At 54.4% G+C, this 17401-nt stretch overlaps 2 protein-coding genes across 3 annotated transcripts; both read right to left on the reverse strand.

Annotated features, from left to right (window-relative positions):
- Window positions 1–57: 57 nt before the first annotated feature.
- PMF1 (polyamine modulated factor 1) lies at window positions 58–11318 on the reverse strand. Of its 2 annotated transcripts, none has more exons than XM_069728816.1 (5): window positions 11119–11318; window positions 754–859; window positions 576–676; window positions 300–495; window positions 58–217 (listed from the first exon to the last, which is right to left on the reverse strand). In XM_069728816.1, exons 1-5 carry the CDS (start codon window positions 11268–11270, stop codon window positions 155–157), a joined length of 618 nt encoding a protein of 205 aa, XP_069584917.1. In that variant the 5' UTR covers window positions 11271–11318; the 3' UTR covers window positions 58–154. The 2 variants fall into 2 exon arrangements, with proteins under 2 accessions (XP_069584917.1, XP_069584918.1); XM_069728817.1 differs by lacking the exon at window positions 11119–11318 and adding an exon at window positions 1850–3253.
- A 2436-nt stretch (window positions 11319–13754) lies between these two features.
- Window positions 13755–17352, reverse strand: SLC25A44 (solute carrier family 25 member 44). Its single transcript, XM_069728820.1, has 5 exons — window positions 17268–17352; window positions 16924–16992; window positions 15348–16000; window positions 15095–15222; window positions 13755–14825 (listed from the first exon to the last, which is right to left on the reverse strand). Exons 3-5 carry the CDS (start codon window positions 15967–15969, stop codon window positions 14634–14636), a joined length of 942 nt encoding a protein of 313 aa, XP_069584921.1. The 5' UTR covers window positions 15970–16000; window positions 16924–16992; window positions 17268–17352; the 3' UTR covers window positions 13755–14633.
- Between the last annotated feature and the right edge of the window lie 49 nt (window positions 17353–17401).

Genomic DNA, 17401 nt, shown 5'->3' on the forward strand with positions numbered 1-17401 from the left:
TGCCATTAGATGGTGAACATTATATTACTATAGGTTTATTCTAAACTGCTGGAAACGGGGTGAGAAAGAAAAAAAAACTTTATTGACACAGAAAACAATAAAGTCAATGTCTCACAATATGGAGAAAAACTCAGGAGAATCGGAGCCGTGATAATCAGATCCCATCCCTGGAGCCGTGAAGGGAGAGGAGCAGATCCCGTTGTGACTGGCTCAGACTCTAAAAGAAGAAGACAAGGACTAAATATCGTACTGCTGGGAGTTGTAGTACTTGTGTTAAAGAATCTCTCCTCCTTAATTACCTGCCAGACCTGCTGCCGCCTCTGGATCTCTTTCTGCATCTCCTCTATCTTCTCCCTCCCGGCCAGGACGGACTGCGCCAGCCGTGCGTTCTCCTGCCGCTTCTCCTTTAAGAGCCTGCGCAGGTATTCCCGCTGCTTGAGGAGGTACGGCACCAGGTGGCTGCGCACATCCTCCTCTGGGATCCCACTAGGACGCCTGAAGGTGGGGGGGACTAGAATTGTAACAAACCCTCAGCTGTGAGGTCTGTGCAAAGTCATGAAGACCTCGGCACTCACCACTGCAGCTCAATGTTATCTCCAGCCTCTCGCTCCAGGCTGTCAAGAGAATCTAGCAGAACCTCCAGCTTTCCATCCTCCCTAAGCTCCAGGATCTCTGCCTGAAAATGGAAGAGATTTGTAGACTGGTGCTCCTGGGTCCGGACACTGCCCCCCAGAGGCTCTGCAAGATACATACATTGATGAAGGAGTGCAGCTGGGTCATAAACTGCTCGTAGATGCTCCGGGTCATCTCCGGTCCCATCTTGTACAACCTGCGGTAACAGTTGGCGAATCTCTGATAACTGCAGAAAAAGGGAAGAAGTGTCACCAAAAGATAGCTTCGTACTTCAGTCATCCGCACATCTACCCGGAAACATATACTGCCAGCACTTTTCTAGGCATCACCTACTAAAAACTGGGCTGTAAGAGCACTGCTGGGTGTCACCTACTAATAGCCGGGCTGTAAGAGGACTGCTAGGCATCACCTAACACTCGGACTGTAAGAGCACTGCTAGGCATCACCTACTAACAGCCGGGCTATAAGAGCATTGCTATGCATGACCTACTAACAACCAGGCTTAAAGAGCACTGCTGGGTGTCACCTACTAATAGCCGGGCTGTAAGAGCACTGCTAGGCATCACCTAACGCTCGGACTGTAAGAGCACTGCTGGGCGTCACCTACTAACAGCCGGGCTGTAAGAGCACTGCTAGGCATCCAAAAAAGAAGAAAAAAAAAGTAGTTAGCACTCACCAAGCCCGTTGCTGTAAAAGTCTTTATTAGGACATGGACAGGGAGAACATGAAGGTCCAGGGATGACAGCTGTTTGCGCTTCCACAGATCCCGATCGGGCTTGGTGAGTGCTAACTACTTTTTTTCTTCTTTTTTGGATGTAATGCACTCCCTTGGTTATGCACCCCTAGTGCCCATGCAATTGAGTAGGAGGTAAAGGCATTGGTACAGCATTTTACAGCACGCAGATAGGTGATCGCGTAGGCAGCAGTGCGGGTATACCTTTTTCTTCTCAGTGGACGCACTGCTAGGCCTCACCTACTAACAGTTGGGCTGAAAGAGCACTGCTAGGCATCACCTACTAACAGCCGTACTTTAAGAGCACCTCTAGGTGTCACTTACTGCAGCTAGGCAGTAAGGGCACCTCTAGATGTCACTAACCAAAAGCCAGGCATTAATAGCACTGCTAAGTGTCACCTCCTAATAGCAGGGCAGTAACAGCACTGCTAGCAGTTACCTACAAACAGCCAGGCAATAAGAGCACTGCTAGGCAACACCTACCAACAGACAGTAAAAGCACCGGTGGGCATCGCCTACCAGAAGCCGGGCAAAAAGAGCACTGCTGGACAGCCCCTACCTACAGCCAGGAAGTAAGAGCACTGCAAGTCATCACCTACCATCAGCCAGGCAATAAGAGTACTGCTGGGTGTTACCAGCAATGCTGGGCGTCACCCACCAACAGCCGGACAGTAAGAAGCACTGCTAGGAGTCCACATACCAACAGCCAGTTCATAAGAGCACTGGTAAGCATCACCTACTAACAGCAAGGCAGTAAATACACTTCAGGGTGTTACCTACCAACAACCAAGCAGTCAAAGCACTGCTGTAAGTCTTCTACCAGAAGCTGGGCACTAAGACCACTGCTAGGAGGCAGCAAATAACAGGGCAATAAGTGCACTGCTAGATGGCGCCTAATAACAGCATGGCAGTAAGAACTATTGGGCAATAAGAGCACTGCTTGGCATCACCAACTAACTGCCTGTGAGAAGCACTGCAGGCAGCACCTACCAACAGCTGGGAAGTAAGAGGTCTGATAGACATCACCTACTAATATCTGAGCAGTAAGAGCAATGCTGGGTGTAACCTATCAATAGACTGGCAGAAAAAGAGAACTGCTAGTCACTTACCAACAACCGGGCAGTAAGAGCACTGCTGGGCATCACCTACTGAAAGCCAGGTAAGAGCACAGCTAGGCGTCACCTACTAACAGCCGGGCTGTAAGAGCATTGCTATGCATCACATACTAACAGCCAGGCTGTAAGAGCACTGCGAGACATCACCTACTAACAGTCGGGCTACAAGAGCATTGCTAAGCATCACCTACTAAAGGCCAGGCAGTAAGAGCAAAGCTAGGAGTCACATACTAACAGCCGGACGGTAAGAAGCACTGCTAGGCGGCACCTAGCCACAATCGGGCAGTAAGAGCACTGCTGACTGCACCTCCCAACAGCCGGGCAGTAAAAGCACTGATGCCCGGCAGTAATAGCACTGCTAGAAGTCACCTACCAACAGCCAGTCCCTAAGTAACAGCCAGACAGTAATAGCACTGCTGAGAGTCACCCACAAACAGTTGGGCAGTAAGAGCACTGTTAGGCTTCACCTTCTAATAACCGGACAATAAGCGTGCTGCTGGGGGTCTCCTACTAACAGGCGGACATTAACAGCACAGCTAGGAGTCACTTACCAACAGTCAGTCCGTAAGAAAACTGCTAAGCGTCACCTACTAACATAGCACTGTTGGGCATCAGCTACCAGCAGCCGAGCATAGAGAGAACTGCTAGGCGGCACAAAATAAAAAATGGGCAGTAAGAGTACTGCTAGACGTCACCTACCAACAGCCAAACAGTAAAACGCCGCTGGACATCGCCTACCAGCAGCAGGGCAGTAAGAGCAGTGCTGGACATCGCCTACCAGCAGCCGGGCAGTAAGAGCATTGCTGGACATCACCTACCAGCAGCCGGGCAGTAAGAGCAGTGCTGGACGTCACCTACCAGCAGCCGGGCAGTAAGAGCAGTGCTGGACGTCGCCTACCAGCAGCCGGGCAGTAAGAGCAGTGCTGGACATCGCCTACCAGCAGGAGCAGTGCTGGACGTCACTTACCAGCAGCCGGGCAGTAAGAGCAGTGCTGGACATCGCCTACCAGCAGCCGGACCAGTAAGAGCAGTGCTGGACGTCACCTACCAGCAGCCGGGTAGTAAGAGCAGTGCTGGACGTCGCCTACCAGCAGCCGGGCAGTAAGAGCAGTGCTGGATGTCGCCTACCAGCAGCCGGGCAGTAAGAGCATTGCTGGACATCACCTACCAGCAGCCGGGCAGTAAGAGCAGTGCTGGACGTCACCTACCAGCAGCCGGGCAGTAAGAGCAGTGCTGGACGTCACCTACCAGCAGCCGGGCAGTAAGAGCAGTGCTGGACGTCACCTACCAGCAGGAGCAGTGCTGGACGTCACCTACCAGCAGGAGCAGTGCTGGACATCGCCTACCAGCAGCCGGGCAGTAAGAGCAGTGCTGGACGTCGCCTACCAGCAGCCGGGCAGTAAGAGCAGTGCTGGACGTCACCTACCAGCAGCCAGGCAGTATGAGCAGTGCTAGACGTCGCCTACCAGCAGCCGGGCAGTAAGAGCAGTGCTAGACGTCGCCTACCAGCAGCCGGACCAGTAAGAGCAGTGCTGGACGTCGCCTACCAGCAGCCGGGCAGTAAGAGCAGTGCTGGACATCGCCTACGAGCAGCCGGGCAGTAAGAGCAGTGCTGGACGTCGCCTACCAGCAGCCGGGCAGTAAGAGCAGTGCTAGACGTCGCCTACCAGCAGCCGGGCAGTAAGAGCAGTGCTGGACGTCACCTACCAGCAGCCGGGCAGTAAGAGCAGTGCTGGACGTCACCTACCAGCAGCCGGGCAGTAAGAGCAGTGCTGGACATCGCCTACCAGCAGGAGCAGTGCTGGACGTCACCTACCAGCAGCCGGGCAGTAAGAGCAGTGCTGGACATCACCTACCAGCAGCCGGACCAGTAAGAGCAGTGCTGGACGTCACCTACCAGCAGCCGGGCAGTAAGAGCAGTGCTGGACGTCGCCTACCAGCAGCCGGGCAGTAAGAGCAGTGCTGGACATCACCTACCAGCAGCCGGGCAGTAAGAGCAGTGCTGGACGTCACCTACCAGCAGCCGGGCAGTAAGAGCAGTGCTGGACGTCGCCTACCAGCAGCCGGGCAGTAAGAGCAGTGCTGGACATCGCCTACCAGCAGGAGCAGTGCTGGACGTCACCTACCAGCAGCCGGGCAGTAAGAGCAGTGCTGGACATCGCCTACCAGCAGCCGGACCAGTAAGAGCAGTGCTGGACGTCACCTACCAGCAGCCGGGCAGTAAGAGCAGTGCTGGACGTCGCCTACCAGCAGCCGGGCAGTAAGAGCAGTGCTGGACGTCGCCTACCAGCAGCCGGGCAGTAAGAGCAGTGCTGGACGTCGCCTACCAGCAGGAGCAGTGCTGGACGTCACTTACCAGCAGCCGGGCAGTACGAGCAGTGCTGGACATCGCCTACCAGCAGCCGGACCAGTAAGAGCAGTGCTGGACGTCACCTACCAGCAGCCGGGCAGTAAGAGCAGTGCTGGACGTCGCCTACCAGCAGCCGGGCAGTAAGAGCAGTGCTGGATGTCGCCTACCAGCAGCCGGGCAGTAAGAGCATTGCTGGACATCACCTACCAGCAGCCGGGCAGTAAGAGCAGTGCTGGACGTCACCTACCAGCAGCCGGGCAGTAAGAGCAGTGCTGGACGTCACCTACCAGCAGCCGGGCAGTAAGAGCAGTGCTGGACGTCACCTACCAGCAGGAGCAGTGCTGGACGTCACCTACCAGCAGGAGCAGTGCTGGACGTCACCTACCAGCAGGAGCAGTGCTGGACATCGCCTACCAGCAGCCGGGCAGTAAGAGCAGTGCTGGACGTCGCCTACCAGCAGCCGGGCAGTAAGAGCAGTGCTGGACGTCGCCTACCAGCAGCCGGGCAGTAAGAGCAGTGCTGGACATCGCCTACCAGCAGCCGGGCAGTAAGAGCAGTGCTGGACGTCGCCTACCAGCAGCAGGGCAGTATGAGCAGTGCTAGACGTCGCCTACCAGCAGCCGGGCAGTAAGAGCAGTGCTGGACGTCGCCTACCAGCAGCAGGGCAGTATGAGCAGTGCTGGACGTCACCTACCAGCAGGAGCAGTGCTGGACGTCACCTACCAGCAGGAGCAGTGCTGGACATCGCCTACCAGCAGCCGGGCAGTAAGAGCAGTGCTGGACGTCGCCTACCAGCAGCCGGGCAGTAAGAGCAGTGCTGGACATCGCCTACCAGCAGCCGGGCAGTAAGAGCAGTGCTGGACATCGCCTACCAGCAGCCGGGCAGTAAGAGCAGTGCTGGACGTCGCCTACCAGCAGCAGGGCAGTATGAGCAGTGCTAGACGTCGCCTACCAGCAGCCGGGCAGTAAGAGCAGTGCTAGACGTCGCCTACCAGCAGCCGGGCAGTAAGAGCAGTGCTGGATGTCACCTACCAGCAGCCGGACCAGTAAGAGCAGTGCTAGACGTCGCCTACCAGCAGCCGGGCAGTAAGAGCAGTGCTGGACATCGCCTACCAGCAGCCGGGCAGTAAGAGCAGTGCTGGACATCGCCTACGAGCAGCCGGGCAGTAAGAGCAGTGCTGGACGTCACCTACCAGCAGCCGGGCAGTAAGAGCAGTGCTGGACATCGCCTACCAGCAGGAGCAGTGCTGGACGTCACCTACCAGCAGCCGGGCAGTAAGAGCAGTGCTGGACATCGCCTACCAGCAGCCGGACCAGTAAGAGCAGTGCTGGACGTCACCTACCAGCAGCCGGGCAGTAAGAGCAGTGCTGGACGTCGCCTACCAGCAGCCGGGCAGTAAGAGCAGTGCTGGACGTCACCTACCAGCAGCCGGGCAGTAAGAGCAGTGCTGGACATCGCCTACCAGCAGCCGGACCAGTAAGAGCAGTGCTGGACGTCGCCTACCAGCAGCCGGGCAGTAAGAGCAGTGCTGGACGTCACCTACCAGCAGCCGGGCAGTAAGAGCAGTGCTGGACGTCGCCTACCAGCAGCCGGGCAGTAAGAGCAGTGCTGGACGTCGCCTACCAGCAGCCGGGCAGTAAGAGCAGTGCTGGACGTCGCCTACCAGCAGCCGGGCAGTAAGAGCAGTGCTGGACGTCGCCTACCAGCAGCCGGGCAGTAAGAGCAGTGCTGGACGTCGCCTACCAGCAGCCGGGCAGTAAGAACAGTGCTGGACGTCGCCTACCAGCAGCCGGGCAGTAAGAGCAGTGCTGGACGTCGCCTACCAGCAGCCGGGCAGTAAGAGCAGTGCTGGACGTCGCCTACCAGCAGCCGGGCAGTAAGAGCAGTGCTGGACGTCGCCTACCAGCAGCCGGGCAGTAAGAGCAGTGCTGGACGTCGCCTACCAGCAGCCGGGCAGTAAGAGCAGTGCTGGACGTCGCCTACCAGCAGCCGGGCAGTAAGAGCAGTGCTGGACGTCGCCTACCAGCAGCCGGGCAGTAAGAACAGTGCTGGACGTCGCCTACCAGCAGCCGGGCAGTAAGAGCAGTGCTGGACGTCGCCTACCAGCAGCCGGGCAGTAAGAGCGGTGCTGGACGTCGCCTACCAGCAGCCGGGCAGTAAGAGCAGTGCTGGACGTCGCCTACCAGCAGCCGGGCAGTAAGAGCAGTGCTGGACGTCGCCTACCAGCAGCCGGGCAGTAAGAGCAGTGCTGGACGTCACCTACCAGCAGCCGGGCAGTAAGAGCAGTGCTGGACGTCGCCTACCAGCAGCCGGGCAGTAAGAGCAGTGCTGGACGTCTCCTACCAGCAGCCGGGCAGTAAGAGCAGTGCTGGACGTCACCTACCAGCAGCCAGGCAGTATGAGCAGTGCTAGACGTCGCCTACCAGCAGCCGGGCAGTAAGAGCAGTGCTAGACGTCGCCTACCAGCAGCCGGACCAGTAAGAGCAGTGCTGGACGTCGCCTACCAGCAGCCGGGCAGTAAGAGCAGTGCTGGACATCGCCTACGAGCAGCCGGGCAGTAAGAGCAGTGCTGGACGTCGCCTACCAGCAGCCGGGCAGTAAGAGCAGTGCTAGACGTCGCCTACCAGCAGCCGGGCAGTAAGAGCAGTGCTGGACGTCACCTACCAGCAGCCGGGCAGTAAGAGCAGTGCTGGACGTCACCTACCAGCAGCCGGGCAGTAAGAGCAGTGCTGGACATCGCCTACCAGCAGGAGCAGTGCTGGACGTCACCTACCAGCAGCCGGGCAGTAAGAGCAGTGCTGGACATCACCTACCAGCAGCCGGACCAGTAAGAGCAGTGCTGGACGTCACCTACCAGCAGCCGGGCAGTAAGAGCAGTGCTGGACGTCGCCTACCAGCAGCCGGGCAGTAAGAGCAGTGCTGGACATCACCTACCAGCAGCCGGGCAGTAAGAGCAGTGCTGGACGTCACCTACCAGCAGCCGGGCAGTAAGAGCAGTGCTGGACGTCGCCTACCAGCAGCCGGGCAGTAAGAGCAGTGCTGGACATCGCCTACCAGCAGGAGCAGTGCTGGACGTCACCTACCAGCAGCCGGGCAGTAAGAGCAGTGCTGGACATCGCCTACCAGCAGCCGGACCAGTAAGAGCAGTGCTGGACGTCACCTACCAGCAGCCGGGCAGTAAGAGCAGTGCTGGACGTCGCCTACCAGCAGCCGGGCAGTAAGAGCAGTGCTGGACGTCGCCTACCAGCAGCCGGGCAGTAAGAGCAGTGCTGGACGTCGCCTACCAGCAGGAGCAGTGCTGGACGTCACTTACCAGCAGCCGGGCAGTACGAGCAGTGCTGGACATCGCCTACCAGCAGCCGGACCAGTAAGAGCAGTGCTGGACGTCACCTACCAGCAGCCGGGCAGTAAGAGCAGTGCTGGACGTCGCCTACCAGCAGCCGGGCAGTAAGAGCAGTGCTGGATGTCGCCTACCAGCAGCCGGGCAGTAAGAGCATTGCTGGACATCACCTACCAGCAGCCGGGCAGTAAGAGCAGTGCTGGACGTCACCTACCAGCAGCCGGGCAGTAAGAGCAGTGCTGGACGTCACCTACCAGCAGCCGGGCAGTAAGAGCAGTGCTGGACGTCACCTACCAGCAGGAGCAGTGCTGGACGTCACCTACCAGCAGGAGCAGTGCTGGACGTCACCTACCAGCAGGAGCAGTGCTGGACGTCACCTACCAGCAGCCGGGCAGTAAGAGCAGTGCTGGACGTCGCCTACCAGCAGCCGGGCAGTAAGAGCAGTGCTGGACGTCGCCTACCAGCAGCCGGGCAGTAAGAGCAGTGCTGGACATCGCCTACCAGCAGCCGGGCAGTAAGAGCAGTGCTGGACGTCGCCTACCAGCAGCAGGGCAGTATGAGCAGTGCTAGACGTCGCCTACCAGCAGCCGGGCAGTAAGAGCAGTGCTGGACGTCGCCTACCAGCAGCAGGGCAGTATGAGCAGTGCTGGACGTCACCTACCAGCAGGAGCAGTGCTGGACGTCACCTACCAGCAGGAGCAGTGCTGGACATCGCCTACCAGCAGCCGGGCAGTAAGAGCAGTGCTGGACGTCGCCTACCAGCAGCCGGGCAGTAAGAGCAGTGCTGGACATCGCCTACCAGCAGCCGGGCAGTAAGAGCAGTGCTGGACATCGCCTACCAGCAGCCGGGCAGTAAGAGCAGTGCTGGACGTCGCCTACCAGCAGCAGGGCAGTATGAGCAGTGCTAGACGTCGCCTACCAGCAGCCGGGCAGTAAGAGCAGTGCTAGACGTCGCCTACCAGCAGCCGGGCAGTAAGAGCAGTGCTGGATGTCACCTACCAGCAGCCGGACCAGTAAGAGCAGTGCTAGACGTCGCCTACCAGCAGCCGGGCAGTAAGAGCAGTGCTGGACATCGCCTACCAGCAGCCGGGCAGTAAGAGCAGTGCTGGACATCGCCTACGAGCAGCCGGGCAGTAAGAGCAGTGCTGGACGTCACCTACCAGCAGCCGGGCAGTAAGAGCAGTGCTGGACATCGCCTACCAGCAGGAGCAGTGCTGGACGTCACCTACCAGCAGCCGGGCAGTAAGAGCAGTGCTGGACATCGCCTACCAGCAGCCGGACCAGTAAGAGCAGTGCTGGACGTCACCTACCAGCAGCCGGGCAGTAAGAGCAGTGCTGGACGTCGCCTACCAGCAGCCGGGCAGTAAGAGCAGTGCTGGACGTCACCTACCAGCAGCCGGGCAGTAAGAGCAGTGCTGGACATCGCCTACCAGCAGCCGGACCAGTAAGAGCAGTGCTGGACGTCGCCTACCAGCAGCCGGGCAGTAAGAGCAGTGCTGGACGTCACCTACCAGCAGCCGGGCAGTAAGAGCAGTGCTGGACGTCGCCTACCAGCAGCCGGGCAGTAAGAGCAGTGCTGGACGTCGCCTACCAGCAGCCGGGCAGTAAGAGCAGTGCTGGACGTCGCCTACCAGCAGCCGGGCAGTAAGAGCAGTGCTGGACGTCGCCTACCAGCAGCCGGGCAGTAAGAGCAGTGCTGGACGTCGCCTACCAGCAGCCGGGCAGTAAGAACAGTGCTGGACGTCGCCTACCAGCAGCCGGGCAGTAAGAGCAGTGCTGGACGTCGCCTACCAGCAGCCGGGCAGTAAGAGCAGTGCTGGACGTCGCCTACCAGCAGCCGGGCAGTAAGAGCAGTGCTGGACGTCGCCTACCAGCAGCCGGGCAGTAAGAGCAGTGCTGGACGTCACCTACCAGCAGCCGGGCAGTAAGAGCAGTGCTGGACGTCGCCTACCAGCAGCCGGGCAGTAAGAGCAGTGCTGGACGTCTCCTACCAGCAGCCGGGCAGTAAGAGCAGTGCTGGACGTCTCCTACCAGCAGCCGGGCAGTAAGAGCAGTGCTGGACGTTGCCTACCAGCAGCCGGGCAGTAAGAGCAGTGCTGGACATGGTAGAAAAACACAATGGAGCAACCATCAGCTCACTGGGTTGAGAAATTCCTAGAATATGGGTGCGGTGCACGGAGACTTCAGGCTGGTTTCCTGAGTAAATGAACAGTGGAAAAAAATGAGAAAATCCAGCAACCACAAAAGTCATAAGACATTACAATTATTAGATTTAACACATGAAAAGAAAATTTTTTTTTATAAAAAACACAGCATTGTTTTTTTTACATTTTTCATGTGTTAAATTTAATAAAATGTAATGTTTTATGACTTTTGTGGTTGCTGGATTTTCCCATTTTTTTCACTGCTGGACATCACTTCCCAGCAGTGCTCTTACTGCCAGCTACTGGTATCAGAAATTGCTCTGATCACAGCAGTTTAACCAGAGCTCAGTTAATTGCAGGGACAGCATGTGCGCAGTGGGGCTACTTATATGTATTCGCATGACTTTTGGGCCGCCATCTTGGTACACCTTCACACCCTGTGACAAGGCACCGTGGGTGCAGTATGCTATTTGTTAGGCTTCTATAAAAATGGAGGGATGGGAAAAGGCAGGGAATGAAATGCGGGGTGAGGACATCTTGGCGTGATCATCGCTGGAGGCAGATAGTGTAAGAATATATGGATTGTCAGCTCCTCAGACTACACTAACTTGTGCTAAGTCACCATAGAAGCAGCCAATCAAAATGAGCCTATGAAACTTAAAACCAATCACAAATGGTATAACAAAACACACAACCAATCAGGACGCGGAAGCAACTAACAACGATACACACGGACCAATCACAACATAAAAAAGTCACAGCAACCAATCACATCGAATGAGCATGCGAGAGAGGACCTCACTTTCCCGCATCCATCAGCCCCGCCAGGAACTTGTCCACCACCATATTGAACAAGAGGAGACGCCCGGACTCGTCCGGTTCGGCAGTCGCTGGTTCTGGAGCCTCAGCTGCAGACGACGAGGCTCGTTCCTCCACTTCCACCTTCTCCGCCATCGTCCCAGACCCACTGTTTTTCCCGCCACACGCTTCTTACTTTCTGATTGGCTGATCTGGCTGTCACTCACAAGAGCCACTTCCGGCGTGTCACGTGACTGGCTGAAGAAACAGGCATGATAGAAAATGTTTTGTAACGAGTTTGTGGAACACGATGATATTGGTCAGCGGCCTCAGATGTAACGGCAGCCTGTATGTGGTGCCGGGAGGCCCCCGGTAACGGCGGCACCTGTTGCTAGGCAACAGGACACGTCGTCTGTTTATGGCTGCAGCCACATCGCCAATGCGACTCAAGGTCTGAGCACATCGTGTGTTACCCAGACCGTAAATTAGTGCCGTGTGTACGGACCCTAGGGTGAGAGCGTACGGGACTGCCGGGCGTGGAGAGGGGCAGCATTGCCGTGCCGAGCACCAGTTTGGGGAAGAAATGCAATGTGTGACTACATAGCACCGTGCTATCCTGTGTGCACTAATGGGCAACTCCCGCTAAGCCTTTCCGGTAGACTGTCGGTTCCCCGGGGCCGTTCTGGTAGATGATAGTCTCCAATGGGAAGTTTACAGTAGATAGATGGTCATGTCACCCTGGCAGTTTCTGATAGACGGTCGTTTCCGGGAGATGGTGGTGTCACCCTGGTAGTTTCCAGTAGATGGTAGTGTCCCGCTGGGGGTTGACGGTAGATGGTCTTCCCCTCGGTGAGTTTCCGGTTGGCAGTTTCCGGTAGATGATCGGGTCCCGCTGAAAGTTTTCGGTAGACTGTTGTCTCACGGTTGGAGTTTCCCGTAGATGGTCATGTCACAGTGGGGAGTTTCTAGAAAGGGTTAAATGCCTTTGGGCCACTGATCTCACACTGCAGACATATAGAACAGGGCGCCCCACATCCAAACCAGTTATTTCCAGCCTGGCCCAAATGGGTTCTGGGCATCAGAACTGGCATCAAAGTGGGCAAACAGCCCATTTTCTCAGATTTGAATAAGTAACTGATGGTTTTAAGGGGTTAAATGCTTTTGGGCCACTGATCTGACACTTAAAATACACAGACAGTGATGCCCTGCATCAAACCCAGGTTCCTTCAAGCCTGGCTTAAATGGGTTCTGGGCATCAGAACTGGCGTCAAAGTGGGCAATCCGTGAAAATGGGCTGTTTGCCCACTTTGATGCCAGTTTTGGTGTCAGATCAGTGGCTCAAAGGCATTTAACTCCTTAAAAACATCAGTTACTTATTCAAATGTGTGAAAATAGGCTGTGTGCCCACTTTGATGCCAGTTCTGATGCCCAGAACCCATTTGGGCCAGACTGGAAAGAACTGGTTTGGATGTGGGGCACCCTGTTCTATATGTCTGCAGTGTGAGATCAGTGGCCCAAAGGCATTTAACCCTTTCTTCAGCGCTCTTTGATGCCCAGTTTTGTGCCATTTTATTGTTTTTGTAGCCGTTTTTAGGCGTATTCACATGAGAGCAGCTCACTGCATTGTCTTTTGTTATTGTGATGCTTATTTTTTGCTGTTAAACCTATAAAAAAACAGAAAAGAAAAAATTGCCGAATAAGGCTACTTTCACACTAGCGTTTTCTGCGATCCGTCACAATGCGTCGTTTTGCAGAAAAAACGCATCCTGCAAAAGTGCTTGCAGGATGCATTTTTTCCCCATAGACTTGCATTGACGACGCATTTGCGACGGATTGCCACACGTCGCATCCGTCGAGCAACGGATGCGTCGTGCTTTTGCGGACCGTTGGGAGAAAAAAACGCTACATGTAACGTTTTTTTTCTCCTGACGGACCGCTTTTTCCGACCGCGCATGCGCGGACGGAACTCCGCCCCCACCTCCCCGCACCTTACAATGGGGCAGCGGATGCACCGGAAAAATGCATCCGCTGCACCCATTGTGCAATGCAGCAAACGCTAGCGTCGGAATCTCTCCCCGACGCATTGCGACAGGGAGATTCCGACACTAGTGTGAAAGAAGCCTAAGACACAAACTTCAGCCTCGTAAGATGTCAGGACACGCGGCCTGCGACACAACACACTGGTTCGAGTGAACATGCTGCCTTGTTCACCACTATGGAGACTGGAGGATCAGAACTAGTGTTAAGTAATGGATGATGGCAGCCGGCTCAGAAGAATAATGTTTTCCATTTCATGAATGGTTGAAGTCACTCCTGGGGGATCCCAAAAGGTGGATTTGTCTCACACGGGGAGACCAGTACTATGATGTTTTCCACAAGGTTCAAATTACACAATGGACACTTGGGTTTATGAGTTTTATACCTGAGGATGACACCGGCTGACAAAGGCACCGCGATAGGGCAGTGTTCCACCTCCAATTATGGCAGACGAGTGATTTGAGGATCGAGGCGAAGACTTGTCTCCAAACTTTGAAGCCTTTAGCAGGTTGCCCATCTCTGTGATTCAGAGAGACTGCACCCAGTAACCCAGAAGACGCCTGCGGCATAATGTTGAGTCCACCTCTCACTTGAGATATACACTTTTTTTTAGCTTTCTTAATTTTTGACATTTAATAGCCAAAAGGGACGGGTTGTGTTGAACAGAACAAGAGAAATAAGAAAAGGGTCAGTCGATCGATAAACCAGGTTATTTCCTTGAAAGTCATCACCCATAGGGGACACGGCGACATCCACATCCCCACTATTGTTAGTAGGAGTTGGACTGCCTGTAGGTACAAATACAAGAGGTCACACAGTAGCAGATCAGACCTTATCGACCCCTCTGTCATCATCTGACCAAACTTAAGTTTAATAACCTGCAACGCGTTCTGGATGAGGGGGTTAATAATTAACCATTGCACAGAGGGGGAAAAAAAAAAAACGACAAATGAAAAGACAAACACAAAAACTAAAAACAAAAAAGGCCAAATATTAAAAAGGATTAAAAAAAAGCCACCATAAAAAATATTTTCAACCAGAGAATGACAAGGCCGCCTCGTTCTTTCACGTGTCAACTAAGTCCAGATTTGGCAATCACAAAAATAAAATGAGTCGTGTAGGGCTCGGTATAAAAATCTCCACGTTTTTCTAGAAACATAAAGGAATAAAAATAAGGCCGTCATGTGTTCCCACAAAATCATTTTGGTGGTCACATTGGAGAAAAATCAACACTGGCTGCCTGCTGATGCCGAATTCCTGGTAGGACCACAAGGAGCCCCAGTGCAGAAGAAGTGGTTTTCTTGACAAGACGGCGGCTGGTCCTGACAGCATAAGATACGGTCCATGTGCACATTGCACAAAATAAATATATACACACATTGTGTACTCTCCAGTGAAATCGCAAGTCCTTCGTCGTGTTCTCCACTGTCCTGGGTGCATCATAAACATATACACGTTAGTACCGCCACTATAGAGGTACAGTCACCAGTGTCTGGAGTCCACCAGCTCCGGGCGGAGGCTCAGCTTCTTCAGAGTCTCATAGCCCACCACTATAACAATGGTGGAGGGGGTGGATGAGATAATCCGAGCAGAAAGGCCTTTAGTCAGACCCCAGGGTCCCTCCTCAACCATGAGCTGCCGAAACGTGTTAATAATTGAGCTTTTCCCTTCCACCTGCAATAAGAAATTAATGATTATAATCCAATACACACATAGAAGAAAACAACTACTGTAATTCTGCCCCTAAGGTACAATATTGGGGGCGTTGTAGCCCTTCCTGGTGACACAAGAAAGATCTGTCCATCAGCTCTGGATGTGACTGGAGGACAGGACTGATCGCAGCAGACTAAACTCCCATATGCCTGATGGGGCTAGCTTGTTTACTAGGTGGACGATAACTAAGCTTCTCCCAACTGGTCCATTTCTTCCCATCATGTGGTTACCTGCACCCGGGCTCTTATGACGTCCATCGGGTTGGTGATGGTCGATGCTGTGGCTGCAGCCAGTGGGCCGGAGATGGCTTGAAGCAAGAGATGAGGGCAATCCTGGGGCGTCAAGCGGGACAGTTGTTCTAGAACAGCGAGAACAAGAATCAATATAAGGAGCACAGACAGCCCCATCCCCACCTCAAGTGACTAGATAGGCGGTATTCTCCATGATGTCACCTCTGCTCTCTAGCATGTATTAAGGACCTACCTGCGTAGAAGTGATAGAACGGCCACCAGACGGCGCTGTTGGGGATGTAGGTGAGCAGTGAGGCCACATATCCCCGGTAGAAGCCCTTCAGACCATCAGCCTTGAAGATTTGAAGGATGATGTCCTTGGTCTGTCCGAACATAACGGCTTGTTTCCGGTCGTTGGCTCGTACGCGGAATCGGCCCATACTCTCACCCACCCGCTGCATCATGAGGTGCTGGGAAATGACATCAATGGGTACAGTAATGCTCTGAGCCACCAGCGACGCAGAGCCTCCTGCCACCAGCGACTTCACCGTGTTGCTGCTGCTGTACTGAGAGACGTATTTGCGGGTCAGTTCGTAGGTGGTGACGTAGCACTGGCCGGAGATCAGCGTGAAGGTATTCACCAGGAATCCGCGGTAAAGTCCGGCAGCGCCCTCTGACCGCAGGATCTTCACAAAGGCATCAAACGTTCCGTTGTACAGACTCTTCCCCTTCTGGACCTGAAGCCGCGTCCGGATCAGAGTGAAGGGGTAAACGCTGACCCGGATCATCATGGTCATACACACCCCAAACACATAGAACTTCTTCTTGTCCAGATGCTCCCACTCTATGATCTGGATGTTCCTCTTGTCCTCCATGTCTCCCAGGGGAAGAAGTCACCTCCACCTGCTGAGAGAGCAACATACAGCCGCTATAACCTGGGCATCTCCTGTATATAATTATATATGTACAGCTGGTATAACCTGGGCATCTCCTGTATATAATTATATATGTACAGCTGGTATAACTTGGGTATCTCCGGTATATAATTATATATGTACAGCTGGTATAACCTGGGCATCTCCTGTATATAATTATATATGTACAGCTGGTATAACCTGGGCATCTCCTGTATATAATTATATATGTACAGCTGGTATAACCTGGGCATCTCCTGTATATAATTATATATGTACAGCTGGTATAACCCGGGCATCTCCTGTATATAATTATATATGTACAGCTGGTATAACCTGGGCATCTCCTGTATATAATTATATATGTACAGCTGGTATAACCTGGGCATCTCCTGTATATAATTATATATGTACAGCTGGTATAACCTGGGCATCTCCTGTATATAATTATATATGTGCAGCTGGTATAACCTGGGCATCTCCTGTATATAATTATATATGTACAGCTGGTATAACCTGGGCATCTCCTGTATATAATTATATATGTACAGCTGGTATAACCTGGGCATCTCCTGTATATAATTATATATGTACAGCTGGTATAACCGGGGGCATCTCCTGTATATAATTATATATGTATGGCTGCTATTACCTGGGCATTATCTGTAGTGATGCAGTAGTGCACAATTGCCCTGTTATCTCAGGCGCCATCTCCAGCCTCTTTTACATTCAATGCTGATGTGATAAAGTAGGAGCCCCTGACCTTTTCTCACCTCCCCCCCCCCCAACTCTGGGTTAACCTTTTCGGGTGTGGCTCCTGGGACGGTGGGCACTGTGGCTCATTACACCCCTCTCACCATATTGTGTCATGTATGAGGACCCTGCACCGGCTGTAGGGACCACACAACCACTTACCTCTCACAGGGCACCGTCCTCTGGGGGGCGCAGCGCCATCATCCCTGGCAGAGGCTGCAAACACATCACCTGATGAGATACAGACACAGCTCAGATACAGCAGTCAGATACACCCCTGATGTCTCAGCACACCCTGGAAGCTCCTGGCTGGGACTTGTCATCCCAAAGCAGATCAGTCTGTACTGTGCTCCCACAGGACATGCTGGGACTTGTAGCTCCACAGCAGTGGAAGGTATACTAGGCTCCTCAGGACATGCTGAGGGTTGTAGTGCGCATGCAAGGCTCATGGCCTTCCCCAGGCTGCGGTACCTCTCCCTTCGCTCCACGTGTGCACCGGGACTTACTAGCAGCGGCCGCTCCTGCACCCTCTCTTCCTGGGGACACCTTGCTCCACCACTCGCCTGCCCCACAACCGGAAGCCAAAGGCCCGACCGGAGCAGCCAATTACAGCGCTGTGTGGCGTCACGTGACAACCCTA

The sequence above is a fragment of the Ranitomeya imitator genome, chromosome 1, assembly GCF_032444005.1.
Source record: "Ranitomeya imitator isolate aRanImi1 chromosome 1, aRanImi1.pri, whole genome shotgun sequence".
NCBI classification, from domain to species: domain Eukaryota; kingdom Metazoa; phylum Chordata; class Amphibia; order Anura; family Dendrobatidae; genus Ranitomeya; species Ranitomeya imitator.